At 35.4% G+C, this 18,818-nt stretch overlaps 2 protein-coding genes across 2 annotated transcripts; one reads left to right on the top strand and one right to left on the bottom strand.

Annotated features, from left to right (window-relative positions):
• The first annotated feature begins 7,100 nt into the window (after nt 1-7,100).
• On the top strand, nt 7,101-10,160 carry LOC110112860 (F-box protein At4g35930). The gene is made up of 4 exons (XM_028691621.1): nt 7,101-7,533; nt 7,653-7,727; nt 9,019-9,128; nt 9,310-10,160. The coding sequence occupies exons 1-4, from the start codon at nt 7,138-7,140 to the stop codon at nt 9,566-9,568; spliced, it is 840 nt and encodes a 279-aa protein (XP_028547454.1). The 5' UTR covers nt 7,101-7,137; the 3' UTR covers nt 9,569-10,160.
• A 5,110-nt stretch (nt 10,161-15,270) lies between these two features.
• Nucleotides 15,271-17,676, bottom strand: LOC110112874 (GDSL esterase/lipase EXL3). Its single transcript, XM_020845256.2, has 5 exons — nt 17,340-17,676; nt 16,576-16,706; nt 16,232-16,465; nt 15,727-15,982; nt 15,271-15,554 (listed from the first exon to the last, which is right to left on the bottom strand). Exons 1-5 carry the CDS (start codon nt 17,611-17,613, stop codon nt 15,361-15,363), a joined length of 1,089 nt encoding a protein of 362 aa, XP_020700915.1. The 5' UTR covers nt 17,614-17,676; the 3' UTR covers nt 15,271-15,360.
• Between the last annotated feature and the right edge of the window lie 1,142 nt (nt 17,677-18,818).

The following is an 18,818-nucleotide window of genomic DNA, read 5'->3' as shown; positions in this document are numbered from 1 at the left end:
CACGGCGATAGATAGATATAGAATTTAGCATCCCTAAGCAATTTGTACAAAAACTAATACATTCACTCTAAGAGAGAGAGAGATGTTAGTGACATAAGAGACCAAATATTTTTAAAGTGAAAAATCCTAAAAAAGAGAAAAATAATGGGGATATGACCCAGTTTAAAATGTTTCTATTATAGTATTATAGTTAATTACAGAATGATGCTGCGTTCTTCCGAGGGGAATGTCTTGGCTTAATGTATACAAATATATATCATAGATAGAGCACACTACCTGATGGGATTTGCCAAAAAAAATCAATGAACATGGAATTATTCTAAAAAAAAATGTTTGCCTTGTTCGTTGTCCATAGGGCCGTAATCAGGCGATAATAGATTAGATGGTCATAAAGTCGGCGAACTAAGGAATAGAGGGGATTATTATCAAGTGATGAGATTGGAATGACTATAAGTCGCGGCAATGATATTGAAAGCAACCACAATGAGTGTGTGATGGATGGTCGGGAGGAACTGATAATCGGCGGGGGACCAGAGGTTGGGAAGGGACCCATAGTTGGCGGGTGACAGAAGTTAGACGTCTATAAAACAGTAGTTAGGACAGTAGTCGGGTGGTGGCCTTTAGAACGGATGAAGAGCCCTAACGATGGTTGTTGAATGAGGTTCGATGACAAATGGTTAGGCATAAGTGTTGGCTCAAGAAAAAATGGCACAGAATGGCATGAATCCTGCTTTGGCACAGCCGTAGATTCCTTTCCCTTAAGTCGATTGTAGTTAACCAAGATTTTCCCTGAGGGTAGTGTCAGGGTTTAAAAGATCTGGATTCTTGCTTCTAGAGCGTAATCACCTCATAGTTAATTACTGCTCTTACTAACGTAAGAGAGAACTCTCGATTAAGGATTGAATAAATTTTAGATATTTTTAGTACTCAAATGGTGGGAAGATGGAGGAACCCGATCAAAATCCCATGGTTCCGTCGTCCCGGGTATACCATAGATTTCAGTCTTACCAACACTTACAATTAATTGACCCGTAAGTGTCCAGGGAATCTGATTAGCAGCCATGTGTTGCCTCCTCTCCAGCGGATCCCGAAGTAGACTGAGTGGTTAGATGTTTGATTTATAGTTTTAATTTTAATTTGAATTGGGACTTACTACTTCCTTAGAATTGCCTCGTCAATTTATTTAGTTTGGGGGCTTAACGGCTCCATTAGGAGTTGCCCGTTAATAGTTAATTTAGTTTGGGGCGTTACGGCTTCCTTAAAGGAGTTACAGAAGATTTAAATCGATATGGGATTTATGACTTTCGTAGAAGTACCAAAAGTATTTGATTTAAATGGACTTATGGCTTTTCCGTAGAAAGTAGTCCCGAAAAGGTGGGCCTTACAACCTAACCCTACTAGGCTACGATGCCGGAATTTTAATTGTTTGGGTTAGGCTTAATGGCTTCCCTTGGAAGTGTCCTGAAAAGACGGATCTTACAACTTAATCGTATTAGACTAAAATGCCTTTAGGTTTAATATTTGATTGTATTGAGGTTTAGGATCATTGCTATTTATTTTTACAATTTTTCTAAAATACGGGGGCTTACGACTTCCAATACGAAGTTGCCGAAAGCGGGTCTTACAGCCAATCATAATAGAACTAGGGTATGCCCAAATGGAAGGGGTCTAGATTATTATCACTTAAACACTTCCCTTAAGATAATCGGACTTACGACTTCTATTGAGAAGTGGTCGTGGGTTTTTTAATTGGGGGTTAAGGAGTTGGTCAATTCTATTAAAACAATTCCCACTAAGATCGGCTTACTGCTTTCCTACGAAAGTTGCCGTAGTGGGTCTTAACAACCTAATTCTCCATAAATCAGGCTGCACAAAGATTTAAATTTGATTTTTTGGATTGGAATTTGTTCCTGATTTTTGTTGAGTTGGTTGATTGTGATTTTAACAGGGCCTGAGGCGGTCCGACGCCGGTGCTGACACTGGAAAGACGTTGACGCATCGTGAGTCACGCCGGATGCGGACAAGCCTAGTAGGTGCGGACTGCGGACGTTGCACACCGGACGCGGACAACTCGCCAGGCGACGTGACCCGTGATAGACGTCCGAGTTTTCGGCTTTTCCCTCCCAGTCCCACGCGGGAAAACTTAAAAAATGACTAAATGAGTGAGTTACCTGGTCAATCCCGGGTCAATTTCGGGTTACTGGGTTGACCCGGACCCGACCCGTTTGTTTAACGGGTTGACCCTAACCCGAATATTTCGGGTCGTGTCAATAATTGACACCCCTAGCTTAAACTTAGAACTGTTTGAGTTACTGTGCTATAAACCAATAAATATAAATTCAGATTTGTTAGTGATATATCATAAATAAATTATCTTTGATTGGGCATGAATCTCGAGGCAAAATCAAGTTGGAAACTTACGAAATTAAAATTGGAACCATCCGAACTCTGATTTCACCAAACTTATTGTCGAACTGAGCGTCTCGGAAATACGAACCTAGAAAAACCAAATCCTTCAGATTTGTTAGTGATATATCATAAATAAATTATCTTTGATTGGGCATGAATCTCGAGGCAAAATCAAGTTGGAAACTTACGAAATTAAAATTGGAACAATCCGAACTCTGATTTCAGCAAACTTATTGTCGAACTGAGCGTCTCGGAAATACAAACCTAGAAAAACCAAATCCAACCCAATCCAAGCCCAAACGAGTCCAAATCAAGAGTTAGAAGCGCTGTTGGAAGGTTCAAACCACAATTTGGATTACGAAACGGTTTCTAAACATAACATGCTTATAATCAAATCGAACGGCTCGACAAGACAAATCCAACGAGACTAAGATCGCCAAATTTCAACATCACTAAGGCCTTCAAATGTCTGACGAATGGTCCACAATCAAGGGATTCAATATCGACCGTCCATCCGACACTCCCCATTTGCCCTTGATCTCTCACCTATTTTAGGGTCATGCCACTCCAGAAATATATAAATAGACTCATCATTTCTCTTGAGAGGGGATCCAAAGCAAGAAGAGAAGGAAGAGAAGGAATAAACTCCTCCTCGACCACCGTCGGACCACCACTTGAGGCCCTTACATCCGTCGGACCACCGCCTGACATCGTTGCTTCGCCAGACCACCACTTTAGGCCCTCACCTCCGCCCGACAACCGCCTGATGTCGTTACTCCGCCAGACCACCACTTGAGGCCCTCACCTCCGCCGGACCACCGCCTGACGTCGTTGCTCCGCCGGACCACCACTTGAGGCATAGACTTCTACTGAGCCACTACTTAACGCCGAGAGTTCTCCCGAAGTACCTCCCTTCTACTACGGTCTTTATGACCTCGGTCTTCTACCGACTACAGTCCTTCCGACCTCCGTCGCCTACTATGGTCAGTCCGACCTCCATCACCGGACAACGGTATTTTTAACACTAGTCTCCTGCCAACTGCGGTCTTTCGGACCTCTGTCTCCTACCGACTACGATCCTTCCAACCTCCATCGCCTACTAAGGTCGTTCCGACCTCCATCACCAGACAATGGTCTTTCTGACCCCGTTCTCCCACCGACTACAAACCTTACAACCTCCATCACAAGGGAACAGTCTTTCTGACCCCGGTCTCCTGTCAACTACGATTTTTCCGATATCTATCTTATCAACTATGGTCCAGCTGACCAAACAAACATGTCTATGTTGATTATTGTAACTCCCACCATATAATGTGATCCATATGATGTATATTTGTACCATCAAGCCAAGGCCTTCTTCCTAAGAAGGGTCTCATTTGTAATCAACTGCAAATACTAGTAGATTCTTTCAAATTGGGCCATGCCCCGTGGTTTTTCCCCCCTTTTAGGAGTTTCCACGTAAAAACTCTGGTGCATCTTATGAACGCTACACCCTATCTCTTATCTGATTGTATGCTGGATCTTTATACAATGCTAAGATGTTAAACTATATATTTCTCTACCGCTGCGAATACTCCAGGACGCAACAATTAGAATAATATAATAATCAGTCATTAATTAATAAAATATGATGGATGGTTAAAAAATAGTTTGTTTTGTCAAATGAATAATGATTAATATAATATGCGGGTGTAAACGAGTTGAGTAGTGGCCTTATCAAGCTCAAGATGTTAAACTATATATTTCTCTACCGCCGCGAATACTCCAGGACGCAACAGTTAGAATAATATAATAATCAGTCATTAATTAATAAAATATGATGGATGGTTAAAAAATAATTTGTTTTGTCAAATGAATAATGATTAATATAATATGTGGGTGTAAACGAGTTGAGTAGTGGCCTTATCAAGCTCGGCTCGTCGATCAGATAGTTGGCTCAGACTCGAGCTTGTAGTTGTGCTCGTCCCAATGTAAGCGAGCTCGGGCCTGTTCGCAAGCCTGGTGGGATTTTTTAAAATATTATCAATTATTTTCTCAGCTTACTTACACCCCTAAATATGAGATTGAGGAGAATATTAATTTAATTTTTTATGTGTTTTATCTAATTAGATTTATGTTTCGTTTGAAACGATTTTTTTATTATTTTTTAAAGATAATTTTTTAGTTCAAAATTTTTTTATTAAAAAATTGTTTAAAAAAATTAAAAAAATCTTGCGAATGAAAACTGAAGCTCGAATTTAATTTTCAATCTTTTAGATTTTTAGAAAAGTGGCATAAATAATGTATGACTTGTCACTTGAACGTGACTTAGTAAGCGGGCTTTAAAATCCCATTTATGTTCCGACCACGCGGGCCCACATTCAGATTGACGACCTACCCGCCGGCGGGCTCCCCGCCGTCCGATCAGATTGCTGCGTGTCCCAACTGCTAGTTAAGAAATGGCCAATCGTATTCTGCCACGTATTCCAACATAAGTGATGCAAGATGCTTTTAATGCACCCTTCTTCGTACCACCCAATGCTACTCTGTCTCGACTCACAACAAATAGTGGGTGTGTCTCTGGGTGCTGTCATAGTTTTATTTTAGCGCTTGCTAAAGAGCTGAGAACTGTAGACGAAAATTTTTGGCGGGCAATAGGGAGAAATTTTTAAACGAAGGGTTCCCCATTCGCCCGCCGATTCCACTGACCTTCCGTCCTCTTCTTTTCTACTTATCTCACCGAGCTTTTTGTCGACTAGGGTTTGGGCGGTGTGTTTTCGTCAGTTGCTTAATTCCTCGTTGAAGGTCGTCGGACGGTCGGTCGGTCGTCGATGTACGGTTGCCAATAGGTAGGGCTTACTATCTCCAAATTTTCCCATTTATACTTCTTGAGGCCAATTTCTTAATTGATTTTAATTTGTTTGACAGTTTATCTATTTTTTAATTGCAGGGGGTATGGTTGAAAGCGTGGATGGAATGCACTTACCATGTGAGTTCATTTTGCGATTTCTGACTTAGTTTGGCCTTCTAATTCTTCATGCAAACAATGCACACAACCCGAGGAAAGTCGGTATTTCTATTTTCTTCATGTGATCAAATTTTTATGGATTTTTCTTAGTTTGTGGCGTTTTGTTATTCTCCTTGGTGTTTATTAATGAGTATAGGAACGGATTTGGAAAAGAGGACAAGTTCCCGGAAGTTTAGTTTAGGGTTTGGTTAAAGCACTGTTCGGCTAGATGGGTGTCAATAACTATTTGTGATATCGTTAATCATTTTCGCCATATATTTGATACTTAGTACATCGGCTTGTTATAGAGCATTTCCTTCTCGGCTTCTCCAGTTCAATAGCTTCCTGAAAGTATTAGATAAAGTGTGTAATCTGCTATAGTTTATCCTGGGTAGCAAATGAACTTTATGTTCAAAATCTTAACTATTGAACTTGGGTATTCGATCTGTCTTAGCCAACATCACTGTTTTCAAAATGGAGACTAAAGCTAGGAGTAGTCACGAAAAAGTTTATTAGTTTGTTACTTCGCCTTATTCAATGCTATGTTGTTATAATGATTCCAACACACCATATGATTTGCTGCTTTATCGATAAGAAAATATATGGTTATAACTGCTTGTGGGGGTTAAATAAGTGTGGCAATTTAAATTTCTAGATTGAGTTTTCATGTTTTCTGCAACTAATTAAGCTCTAAGAACTTCAGAAGATGTAGGATTAAGGAAAGTTGGACTACTGTTGCCTTGATTCCATATACTTTAAAATATGTGCCCATACACATAAGGTTTTCTTTTTTGTTCTAATAATTAACTGTTGCTTACGATTTGCTTCAAGCTGGTATTTTCTTAATTTGCTTCTGGTTTGTCTGCTCCTGCCTTTGGGTCGTTTAGTTTGCTGCAAAAGGTGTAAAGTGAACCAATTGTATGAAAAATAGCTTCTAAATGCTGGTTTAGTGTAGCATTTCATAATTCATATTACGTTTTACCATTAGTCACCATTTAGTGTATTTTCTTAACAAATTAGCCATAAAAATTTGACTACTTTTGGTTTTCATGGATTTTGATTTGAGGGAAAAAAAAAAAAAACAGTTTTGTTATCTGGCAACTAACATCTTATTTGAGATTGTGGGTTCTAATATTTTCAATTCATGTCACAAATTAGTCATTTTGCAGAGTCACAAAACTTTTTTTTATTTACAAATAAACCAATTTTTAATGCTCAATATCAATAATCCGATGCAAACCATGTGCCTTATAGCATTTTTTTTTTATTTCAGAATTTGATAGTTTAAGCCTGGGATATTGCCAAAGGTAGTGTTTTGGTTAAACATCATCTATATGAATTTTCTCTTCGCTGAATTATGGTTTTGTCGGTACATAGGGGATAAGTAGCCAGTTTATTAACAGAATATCACGTAATGAATTAACTCTTAACAACTTATACTTTTTTTCTTTTTCTGTGTTAGTTAACAGGCCGAGAAATTATGCATTATGTTTTACAGTATCAATTTTAGTTCTCTACATTCTCCAAAATATTTTTCTTACTTTTTTGTTTTTATTATAGGAAATCATTAAATCCATCATATAATTGCAGAAATCACTACATTCTTCTAAGTATAGCATCTCCTTTGAAGTTCTAGAGTGGCATTAGAGCTTAAGAGAAAATCAGAAAGTATTACAACCAGCTTCATTTTAATAGTGACAGAAAGTAAAGGGTGCTCCATATATTCTATAACCTCAGTGAACATGGCTTACAAGAACAAGAGACGTGCTAAGAAGTCCAGCAATAAGTATCTCAAGCCTGGTGCTCTTGCTCAGCTTTGTTATAACTTGTCTACATCCCGATGTTGCACCGACATAGGAAAGAAAAGGGTTGTGTTAGATTCCAAGGATAAAAAGAGCATGGGAAAGAAAAGGATAATGTTGGATACTCAAGAGAGGAAAATAGATCCACTACCCCTAGCTGATATTGGTAGTCAAAGCACCATGCCTGCTACATCTTCAACAACAATTAATTTGAAGTCTCCAGCAGGGCCAACCCATGCGATTCGACAAGTTAAAATGCTTGAGTCACCTAGAACACCAGCTTCTGTAAACTCTGAGTGCCATTCAAGGCTTGAATCTCTCCCCATTGAACTATTGGTATGTGACCGCAGAACTTGTGCTTGGTTTTCATCCCAGGCTCTGATTGATTTTTTTTGGGGGATGATCTAATTTCATAATGTCTGATATTATTACTTTGGTGTCTTGCATATTCCAAGGTGAAAATTCTATGCTATTTACATCATGATCAACTAAGAGCAGTTTTCCATGTCAGCCAGCGAATTCGATCAGCAGTATGTTATCTTTTTCTCTATCTACCTTTCTGTCTCTTATGATTTTCCCACTTCTAAATGGTATGATAAAATGGTTCGTTTATCTTATTTTCACTAGTTTGAGTAATTTTTTCTTTTGTAAAACTTGCTTATTTGAACATAATTTCCTTTGTCAACTTTAATTTGCATCACTTTTATTATTCCTGCTCCTGCTTTCCTTCATCCTGCTATTTTTATTGTTTGCTTATAATTATTGTTTTGCGTATTAGCTAGCAGGAAACTTCTATTCCGATCAATGTGTTGAGTTAGGGTCTGCTCAGGGTGGTTGTAATTTTTTGTAATGATAGTCATAGCATTATTGTGGGGACAGTATTATTTTTGGAAATTGATGTGGATATTGTGTAATGAGTTACCAAAAGTTTAAATGTGGAAGAACAAATTTGGACCACAAATATCAAAATGAACTAACTCGAATAGGACACTATTAGGACTCGGTGTTGAGGATAGAAATGTTACTCAATGATGTTACTTAATTCACACACATTGTCATTAAGCCTAGATCAAATTTTTGTGGAGTATGAACCAAATGATAATGCCTTTGATTCAAAGTAATGATTTATGGAAAAAAATCTCTTTTATCAAATAACAAACTTAAAGAATTTCAATGCCTTCATCAATTTTTGAACTTAGATCCTAAAAACCCAATAAAAATGATAAAATGTTACTAAACAATTATGAATTCCACTTAGATGCTAGTCATTGTTAAGAAAGGAACCCCCTCCCCTTATCCCAATGAAAATAATATAGAGACGCTTCAGTCCAATTTTACCAACTTCATAAAAACCATCTACAGTTTTATCTGCATGCTTTCAGGCTGATTAATTTTTCTCCCTTAATATGTCGTTTATTACTAAACTTAAAAAATTCACTCTTCAGCAATCAAATTCACACATTTGAAATGGCCCGTGGCCTATTGATTAAAGAGATGGCTATAATTCCATGGTCACAAAGTGTGATCTTTCATTTAAAAAAATGCAGACATTCCTACTTTGTTTGGCAAACAAACTTTTTTTTAAATGTATAATTAATAATTGTGGTCAGTTTCTATAAGCCTTCCTAAATTTTAGAGGAAGATCATTATTTCGTCCATATTTTTTTTTGGAATAGTATTTTTTTGGGACATTTAGGTCAATTAAGTTAAACTCATATACATATCATATACGTAAGACTTTTTGGTTGATAGTCAAAGCTGTAAACCAACAAATCAAAATGAGCTTCCTCAGAAGACTAAATAGCTATTTAAATATCGCAGGTGATTATAGCCAGACAAACTTATTTTAATTACACAACACCTGACCGGTCTAGATTGGAGATGCTTAGGATACAAACACCTCTTCCGACTGAACGTTGGCCTTTCACGAGGTATGCAAACACGAGTCTTTGGCTTTGTTTGGGATGACTTTCTTACTGCTTTTTAAAATAACTTTTAGTACAAAAATTAATAAAATTGTACTAAAAAGCTGTTTTAAGTAGTAAGCGACGAAACCAATTGTCAGTTGATTCAACCATGCACTTAACTACATTCTTCTGTGTTTTGTTGCAGAGGACAGGGCAAAGGTATCAGGATTTCGAGCCCGCTTACTCCGAAAGCTCCAAGGCAAGCTCCCCGCCCTCCTCGCCTTCATTTGCTCGACATAAAACAGGTTGCAGCTGTCCTCTTTCAAGATTCTACATTACCCTCTAATTGTATGTTGCTTCCTAATATGCCAAAACCTACCCTTCTCAAGCCTCTGGCTTCTAATAGAGTATTGTTTTATGAGGATGAGTTATGCAAGGCTGTTGCCAAGAATAAGCTTCGCTGATTTTCTAGTCATAGCTATTATTGTCTCTGTAAATATGCTTTGGCTCCTTGTTATCTTTTGTAGCCGTGCAGATTTTTGTCTATCTCTCAAGTTCTGCGTTTGGAGTTCAGGCAATCCCATCTGTTCTTTTGTAAGAGCATTATTAGGTATTGAGAAAATAGTGGAGCTTTGCCTTCCACTGCGACGGTCTCTTCTTCTATATGTACAGTTCTCAAAATTTTGCTTGTGTCATTTACTGTTGCTTACCATCTATGGCCCAATTTTCTCTGGCTTGGATATCTGCATTATAGAATTAAATGATCGTGGCTGGCTCATAGCAAGTGTTAGTTCAATTAGGGTGCTGTTTTGGGGTTCTTTTTGGTTCTATTTATATATTGATATGAATAAAAAATATATTTGATATTTTACTAAAATTATTTTTGTTTATGTTGCTTATTAAATATCTTCTCAGCGGTTTATTTAATGATTTGGAAGAGGGCATGGTGCTGTAGCCGGTGTCCTTAAACCAAATGCAGATGTCGGTTGTGGGTGTGGTTAGGGGGTGTAATTAAGGGCAAATTATTGTATCCGGTCACCGGATGTCGAGATAGGTCCATATATTAATAAAATATTATTTTAAATTAAGCGCATGTAAAGCGCAACTAAATCGTAAGTAAAGTGCAATTAAAGTGTATGTAAAGCGCAACTAAAACGTAAGTTAAAAGCGCAGGTAAAGTGTAGGTAAAGCGCAACTAAAGTGCAACTAAAGCGCAGATGACGCTGCAAATTTTTATTGGATGTCTGAACTTATTTTCCGCGTTCGGTGATCGGATGTAATAATTTGTCGTAATCAAGGGTTAGTTTGGGATTACTTCTTTAATTATTTTTTAAAGTAGTTTTTTAGTACAAAAATTTAAATTTTTGTATTAAAAAGTTGTTTTAAGTTGTAAGAAAGTCGTTCCAAACGAAGCCTAAGGCTTTGTGGGATGGCTTTCTTATTGCTTTTTAAAATAATTTCCTAGTATAAAAATTTCTAACTCAAAAACTTTTTGTACTAGAAAATTGTTTTAGAAAGCAATAAGAAAGCTGTTTCAAATGAAGCCTAAGTCAAGTAGAGCTCGAGTCTTCTTTGGGTTGAGGTTAAGGTTGATTAATTAATTGAGTTCAAGTTCAAGCTTAAACTTTATTTTATGAGTTCGAGCTAGCTTATTTATTATAAAAGAAAGAAAATGATTATAATTTAAATGATTATGAGTTGGAATGATGCCAAGATTGAGAAAGTGGGAGTTAATATTTTGAAAATAATAGTAATAATAAAATTATTAGAATATTTTTGGTTATTTTTAAAAATAATTTGATTTATATTTAAAATTTCAAAGTAAAGTACTTACAAAGCAATAACTAAGCATTTTTTTCTTTAATTTTTAAGAGTAGAAATAAAGAATGACGCTAAATAAATAGGCCATTTGTTGGTGAAAATTTTAAAAGCCGATATCAAAATCTTTGATTTAAATTCTAACATAAAATTTATGTAGTTGGACTCAACACTTTTACAGTAATGTTGGTCATAAGTTTGTGTGAAACTTGGAAGGAAACAGATTATCAACATAAAAAAATAGTTTCATATAAAATGATATTTTATCTTATTGGTACTCATATTTAATTTCTAATAAATAAAAGGTTTAATGATTAATCTGAATAATTGATATGAATTTTCATTTTATTCTTTTCTATTTTTAGAACTATATTGATGATGCCTTACTTTAGAAATTTAAATGCACCAATTTGTATAGCTCTATTTCATAAAAGAAATAAGTGGAAATGAATCAAAATTTTAATGTTTGGTTAAATAATAATGATTAAGAGAAGGTTCATCATCTCTAGTTCTACATTGGGATGATAAGAAAATGCTGTGAAGCAGCCATCAATATAGTTTATATTTATTTCTTTTAGTAGCTAAATATTTTCACTCTTATATTATCATATCATTTAATTATTGTCTAATTTCATTTTATACAATCATAGCATATGCTCTACTTTCCCTATGATGGCAGAGGCAAATTATCATATCATTCCTTATAGTTGTTTCACATATATTTGTAGATTATAAATAACAAAAGTCAGTAGTGTCAAATCAAAAGGTTTGCTCATAGAACTCATATTGATCTGTTGGTAGGGAACTTTAGCTACTAACAAAGAGGTATTAGATTAGGTCAAATAAGTAGCGATGTATTCGGACCATCATCAATGCCATCATTAGAACAAGAATAAGCAACAAACAAAGTAGGAGCAAAAATGAAGGACCAAAATTATCGCAAAACTTGCTAGAAAGAAGCTAGAAAAGAAGTGCGAGCACGAAAAACTAGAGTAACGCCATTAGTTAATATGAAGAAGAGAAAAGCATATAAAAATTAGGCGGAAGCATCAAATGCGCATTGAATAATGTCAGCTCACTCATGATATTATTTTCAATAATTTAGCTCGGCTTGAATGGCCTTTTGATGTTGAAGAACTACTAGCAAAGTTTCTACCAATTTTTTTCTTATTCATTTCAGTTCAAATTGTGTTTGAACACAAGAATGTTTGAACACAAGAAATAGCTGCCGCATACATATCCCTAATGACTTGAATATAAACATTAATAACCTCTTTCCCTTCTAGAACTTTCCATAGCACTTCTCTTGAAACTTTTCCGAGTTTCATTCTCATTCCAGTAAAATTGATAAATATTAGAGGTAATAATATGTCTTAACGAGAGATTATTGGTAGCTTGAAGAACATTATTAATATCAAATCAATAACAAATGGAGTAACAAATGCCATACAAATTTATGCCATCTCATATGAGGCAAGTCATCATAGTATGATATTAAAATATGATAATTAACACAATTCCAAAGAAGACCCTCTTTTTAACAATTAGTTTGAGGCTTAAGATATGATATTTATTGATCCAACAGGGGGAGAACCAACCATTATCATTGGTCAAAGCCTGGGGAAATAGGGTGAGAATATGGCGAACCACCACCAAAAGAATTAGCAATTGAACGACCATAGAGCCTATGGTCCTAGAAAAGACAATAAAGCTAGCTCCATCTCAAATGGTAAAGGAGAGGTGGGCTTAATCCCATTAACAATGCCTCATAATTTTTTTTAAATTAATGAGTTGGTAGAATAATAATTGCAAAAGTCCACAAATTTCAATGTAGTATTTGTCAAGTATTTATGCAATCATTGGAGGTCTTCCAATAAAAAGCATACAAAATCAAGAAAAATAATTACAATAGTTCAATAATTGATGAGTAGACAAAAAAAAAAAAAAACTAATCACAATAGTCCAAAGATTGATGAGTAGCCAATAGAGATTCTATGGATCAATGAGGTGTCAACAAAAGAGAAATAAAGAGGGTGGACACTATAGGAAATTTACCTATTACGGACAAAAATTTTGCTGTTAATTTTTGGCCAAAATTTTGGCTAAAACTTCGTTGGTAATTAAGTACCCCGGTAGAATTTCCAATGTATTTTTTCGTTAGATTTTTTTAAAAAAATTTTTGACAGAAAAATCCATCAGAAATTTTGCCAGAAAAAGCCCTATTTTGGCCCAAACCTACCTCCCTATCCCATTTCACATTTTTTTCTTCTCCCGAAAACCTCTCTCAAACTCTATGTTGCCCGGCGTAGTTCAAGGTTATTTCTAGACCATTTTTCTTCATTTTTTTTAGATTTGAAAGGTAAAACTTCACATAAGTAGTTTTTTATTTTTTATTTAGTTTTCATTTGTTAATTTTTTTTAAAATTTTTTTTAAAGGGGAAGAATTCCAGCCAGGAGGTCACCCATCCTATTACTACTCTCGTCCAAACATGATTAACTGCAGACTTTTGATGGAATCTGGTACAGTAATGCTAGTACCCGTCGTTAGATTTTATTAAAAAAGAGTCATAGTTAGACTTAGGGGTTGTTTGGTTGGCTAAAAAAGGAATACAAATTGAAAGAAATGCAGTGCAAAAAGGAATACAATGTAAAATTAATTCTTTAGAGTTGTTTGGACGAGTGTAAAGTAAATTATGATAAACATTTTTTTTTATTTAGTTTGAAGTTAAATGAATGTGGTGTAAAGTTTAAAGTTGGTGGTGACTGGCGGTGGGGGCCAGAGGGTGGCAGTTGTTGTGGATGACGGTGGTCAATAACTATGGAGGTAGTGGCGGTGGTTAGAGGGTGGTAGTGGTGGTAGCTGGTAGAGGCCGTGGTGGTGGTCGGCAGCCGATGGTGGTGGTGAAAAACGATGATGGAGGTCGTCTACGGCCGACAACGGTGGTGGTGGTTGCGACAATGGCGGTGAGAAGGTGGTGGAAGTGGCGGGAGGGTGGCAATGGTCGGAGGCGGGTGGAGGTGACTGATAGTGGTCTGCGAAGGTCAAACGAGATTGCTTGCGATATAAACCACCTCGCTCAAAGTTGGGCGGGTTTAGTTTACCTCAAAAATGAAGTAGAATGGTTTATGCTATATTTGCATTATTTTGCATTCATTTTTTATCCAACAAAAAACAAAAAAAATTATAGCCTTTTCTATTGGAATACTTTACACCCTCATGTAATCCAACCAAACAACCCCTTAGAGTTTTTACATTTCTATGTCGAATAATCTTATAATTTTATTTATGCTTATAATTATAATGTTGAATGATTTATGCTTATAATTATAATGTTGGAATGATTTATGCTTACATTCATTAATTGCAATATAAAATATTAATCCTAATAGCGGAGAGGGGATGTGGAGAAAGAGAGTAACTACCTTCATATATTATCATTTTAAGATTTTTAGCTATATTGAACGACCTTAGAATTAGATTTATGCTTATAATTATATTGTTTGAATGAGTTATAGCAAAGTTACATTAACGAATTGTAATTGAAAAATCATAATAGTGGAGAGGGGATGTGGGAAAATAGACCAATTGACTTCATATAATTTCAAATATTCTTTTTTTTTTTTTTTTAACTTTTTTAAGATCAAGTTCTATATGGATATTCGAAGTCAGGGTCATGCACGTGTAATAGATTATTACTGGGAATAAAGTCACTCATAGATGTATTTGTTAAGGGTGTTGAATATTTTATTCACATAATATGCCAACTACCTTCAATTTTATCACACAAATTGAGATGTAGGTGGAGCATAGGTCATTCAAGAAACAACAATGATAGAAGAAGGTTCAGGAGGTTGAGGACAGTGAATAAATTGAGGACTATTAGATTTAGTATATGTTGTGATAAATGTGATGAATTCAATTTTAATTTGACATACAAATTGAGAACATGTTGTGATCTTATGTTTGTTATATATTTTTGTGTTTGGGTTAGAAAAAAATTATAACTTGTTCTCAAATTGAGAACATGTTGTGAGCCAATATCAAGCTAACTCTTATCATGGAGAAATTATCTTGTGTTTGGCCCCAACTGTTAGCTTGATATTGGCTCTGCATGAAGAGGAAAATGCATTGTCCACATTTAATAATTTCTCCTTGATAAGAGTACATATTAATGTTCATTACTATGTAATGTGCTATATGGCAGATAAGTTGAGTAGAGAGTTTTTTCATCATAGCCCATTTACTCATGATTCATTCACATTCAAGCCTATAACAATGTTCATAAATGAAGTAAATCTCGCTCCCTTACTATCATTTATTCAATTAGATTATCCAAAACATGCAAAATTCAAAGCAATATTGGGATATATTCATATATGCATTGTAAAAACATAAGTAGAAGTAGCAAAGCAAAAGATGACTTGCCTGTTTGCCATGTTAATTTAGTGATGCACCATATTTCTGGGCAAGTTTCCTCACCAAAATATCATATGCTCTCTCTGTGGGATGGTAGCTATCCCAAAATACATATTTTGATGCATCTTCACAGACAAAGGTGGTCAAGCTATTACAAGTTTGTGTGACCTCAAAAGTTCCTGTACCACAGCATCCTCTCTTGGATTCCACAAATCCTATGATTTGAATGAACATATTAGAAAAATGAATTAGATACATTTGGTTCACTCTCAAAATGATGGTATTAGATTAAGGCTTCCTTTAAGACTGCTTTCTTACTGCTTTAAAAAACACTAAGAAAGTTATCTCAAATGAAGCCGAAGTAGATGTAAGAGAATGAGTATTTACCATATTTAGAAGGGTGTAAGATGAGATCAAGCAAAGGGGTGTAAATATCAATATAGAGGACCTTTACTTTATGCAAAATGTTGTTAAGCCTCTGCATCTCCTTTGATAACTGTGAATTGAAGGAGGTTGCAGCTTGGTTGTAAGCTGCTGAGCATATTCTTTCAATTCCTCCCGCTAAAGTCCTCTGTGATGGCAAACAACCTATGGGAGGAGCACCAGCAATACTGATCTTTCGTGCCCCTGAATGGTACAGTTTCTGTAAAAAATGAGAGCAAATAGTGAACTGATGAAAGGTTCTTGAATATAACGTTATTTTATGAGATGGAACCAAACATGTACTTTAAATTAAGAAATATAATATGGCTTCGTTTGGGACGGCTTTTTTCACTGCTTCTTAAAGCGACTTTTTTTATAAAAATTTTAATTTTTGTATTTAAAAACCATTTTAAGAAGCAGTAAAAAAGCCGTCCCAAACGAAGCCTAAATCTCAATTTATCTTTCATACCTGAACTAAAGTTGAAGCTGATTGGACTGTAAAGTTGATGTAGGAGGGGAGATCAAACTCAAACTTCCTAAATGGTGTGGCGAAGTAAGTGCTTGCCAGATCATTTGTTCCAGCGATTATAAAATATGCTGAATTGCTGGTTATGTATTCTGCTCGATTTTCTCCTACAATGGCTTTCACCTTCTGTTTGTACTCCACGAACAAATTTAGCTGTTCTTCCAAGGAAATCACAGACTGAAGAGGAAATATGTTGAAGTTAAGTGAAGTTGCTAAATTTTTATGAGTCTAAGAACTTTTCTCAAACTTGCTATCTGATATTTCAGTAAGAAGTATATGAAAGATACCACTAGCTGAGATGTGAGAGGATCAAATCCACAGCCACCAGATGCAAAGCTTACTCCAGTTATAAGATCATGGGCTGATAATTCTGTCCCCAAATATGCAGGTACGTATTCTTTTATTCCTAACTGAGAAGCTGAAAAGAAATCACTGTGAACGAACATATAATATTAAATCTACATATTTTTGGTCTTTTTCAGCTATGCTAACAAAACTTAATGAAGGTTAACGAATCATGAAATGATCGAGTCTAAATAGATAATGCTAGCTGATGGCTTCGTTCTGAAGGCTTAGTTTGGGACTGCTTTCATACTGTTTTTTAAAATGACTTTCTAGTATAAAATTTTCTAATTCAAGAATTTTTTGTACTAAAAAGTTGTTTTAGAAAGCAAAAAAAAACTGTCCCAAACGAAGCCGAAGTCTAGCCTACTTTATAAGGACTGAAAACTGAGGGAACAGTTTGAGACAATATGGTAAAATATCATTTGGCATGAGCTTGATCTGAGCCAAGGCATAGCTATAGACAGACTTGATTCGATCTTAGCTTTTCATTTTTGAACCGAGTTTGAAACCAATCAAAGCCTATTCCATTTCATTTGGTTCTAATCTTCTATATAAATTCTTATCTTGACATACATACATACATACATTCAGAAATATATATGATCTAGAATTAGCTCTAACGGTCAATTTGAGCTAAAAGTTGATCCAATTTGTTAATCTATGCATGCTCACTCGAGGCTCAAATTAGCAATCTTAGGAAAATCACCTATAAAGTCAGAGGGGATCTTGCCATTGCTGAACCTTCCTGTTGCTTTGTGGCCAACAAAGTCCTTTCCATATGGTGGGTAATTGCACTTAGCTATTGTCAGAATAACATTGTTGTTTCCTGGATCAACAATCGAGTCGCCGAAGACGATAACGGCCGGTGGACCTGGAGATTTCTGGCTTGCAGCAATGGCCCAGTCATGAAGAGGATGAAGGAAAACAACAATGGATAGAAGACTGAAGGTAACTGCTCTTTTTTGGCTTATTATTATCATTTCAAGCTATCTTCTGTGCCTTGGGAAACAGTAAGCTGGTTAGATTTGGCCTCCTATTTATTGGTATCCCTACACCTGTCTTCACCACCTTCATCAATTTTGATACTATTTATAGAAAATAATATGTATCACGAAAAAAAAGATAGCTTTAAATTTCTCAAAAAAAGGGATTTGGCTATGTTATTGGATTTAGTTTCAGACTCAATCACCTTTACTGCAACTTGCTTGTTTTCTCTCTCTTATTGATTTTTTTCACCTTACAACCAAACAGATTGGAAGTTCAACCATCTAAGAAAGGGACAGAGAACAGCTTTCTGCTATAAAATGCTAGCTATGAGATTATGCATGAACACAAAAAAGTGCGTCAGCCATAGGGCTGTTAACGATGAGGCAGATTGGCCAACTACTCAATTTAATTAAGAGGCAAACTCTTAGCTCATTTAAGACATTCATTTCACAATAAACTGAGGCTTTGTTTGGGGCGGTTTTCTTACTGCTTCTTAAAACAGTTTTTAGTGCAAAAGTTAGAATTTTTGTACTTAAAAGCTGCTTTAAGAAACAGTAAAAAAACTGTCCCAAACAAAACCTGAGTTTTTAATTAGCACTCACTTCTTTTGAATTTGTAAGAAACAGCTCATAATGTTTCATAGGAAAGCATATATGAAAAAATTGCATATCAAGAAGAAGTATTATCATAATGTTACATGTATTTGATAGACATCAAATTATTGATACCTCACTTCTATCAACTCAGATATATTTTTTGGGGACAAATTTTGGAGATGAAAGAATTCTATAATATGTTGATGAGGCATTATTACATTGATGTCCACATAATGTCATGAGATGTAATTCTTAATTTTTTTATAGACATTCTAAATCTTTTAAATTTTGAAATCCTTGTTTGTTTATTATGTTAATTAATTTTTTAAACACTTTATTCATTTATATCCTTATGTTTTATATTTTAATGATTTTTTAGTCTTTATTTCCTAAAATTTGAATGTATTATTGTTGTAATGTGAAATTGAGCTGATGTAGTGAAGATTGAACTTGATTGTTACTGTTTCTTTCAATACCATACATGCAAATAGTTAACTAGAAAATATGGCTTAAGTTTTTTTTTTTTTTTTGCACTTAACTTTAAAGAAGGAGAAACCTGTTGGGGGGATGTGAAAGTAAACCACACAATGAAATAAACAACA

This window comes from Dendrobium catenatum, unplaced genomic scaffold (assembly GCF_001605985.2).
Source record: "Dendrobium catenatum unplaced genomic scaffold, ASM160598v2 original_scaffold_27042, whole genome shotgun sequence".
NCBI lineage: Eukaryota > Viridiplantae > Streptophyta > Magnoliopsida > Asparagales > Orchidaceae > Dendrobium > Dendrobium catenatum.
This window is presented reverse-complemented; position numbering and strand designations above follow the sequence as displayed.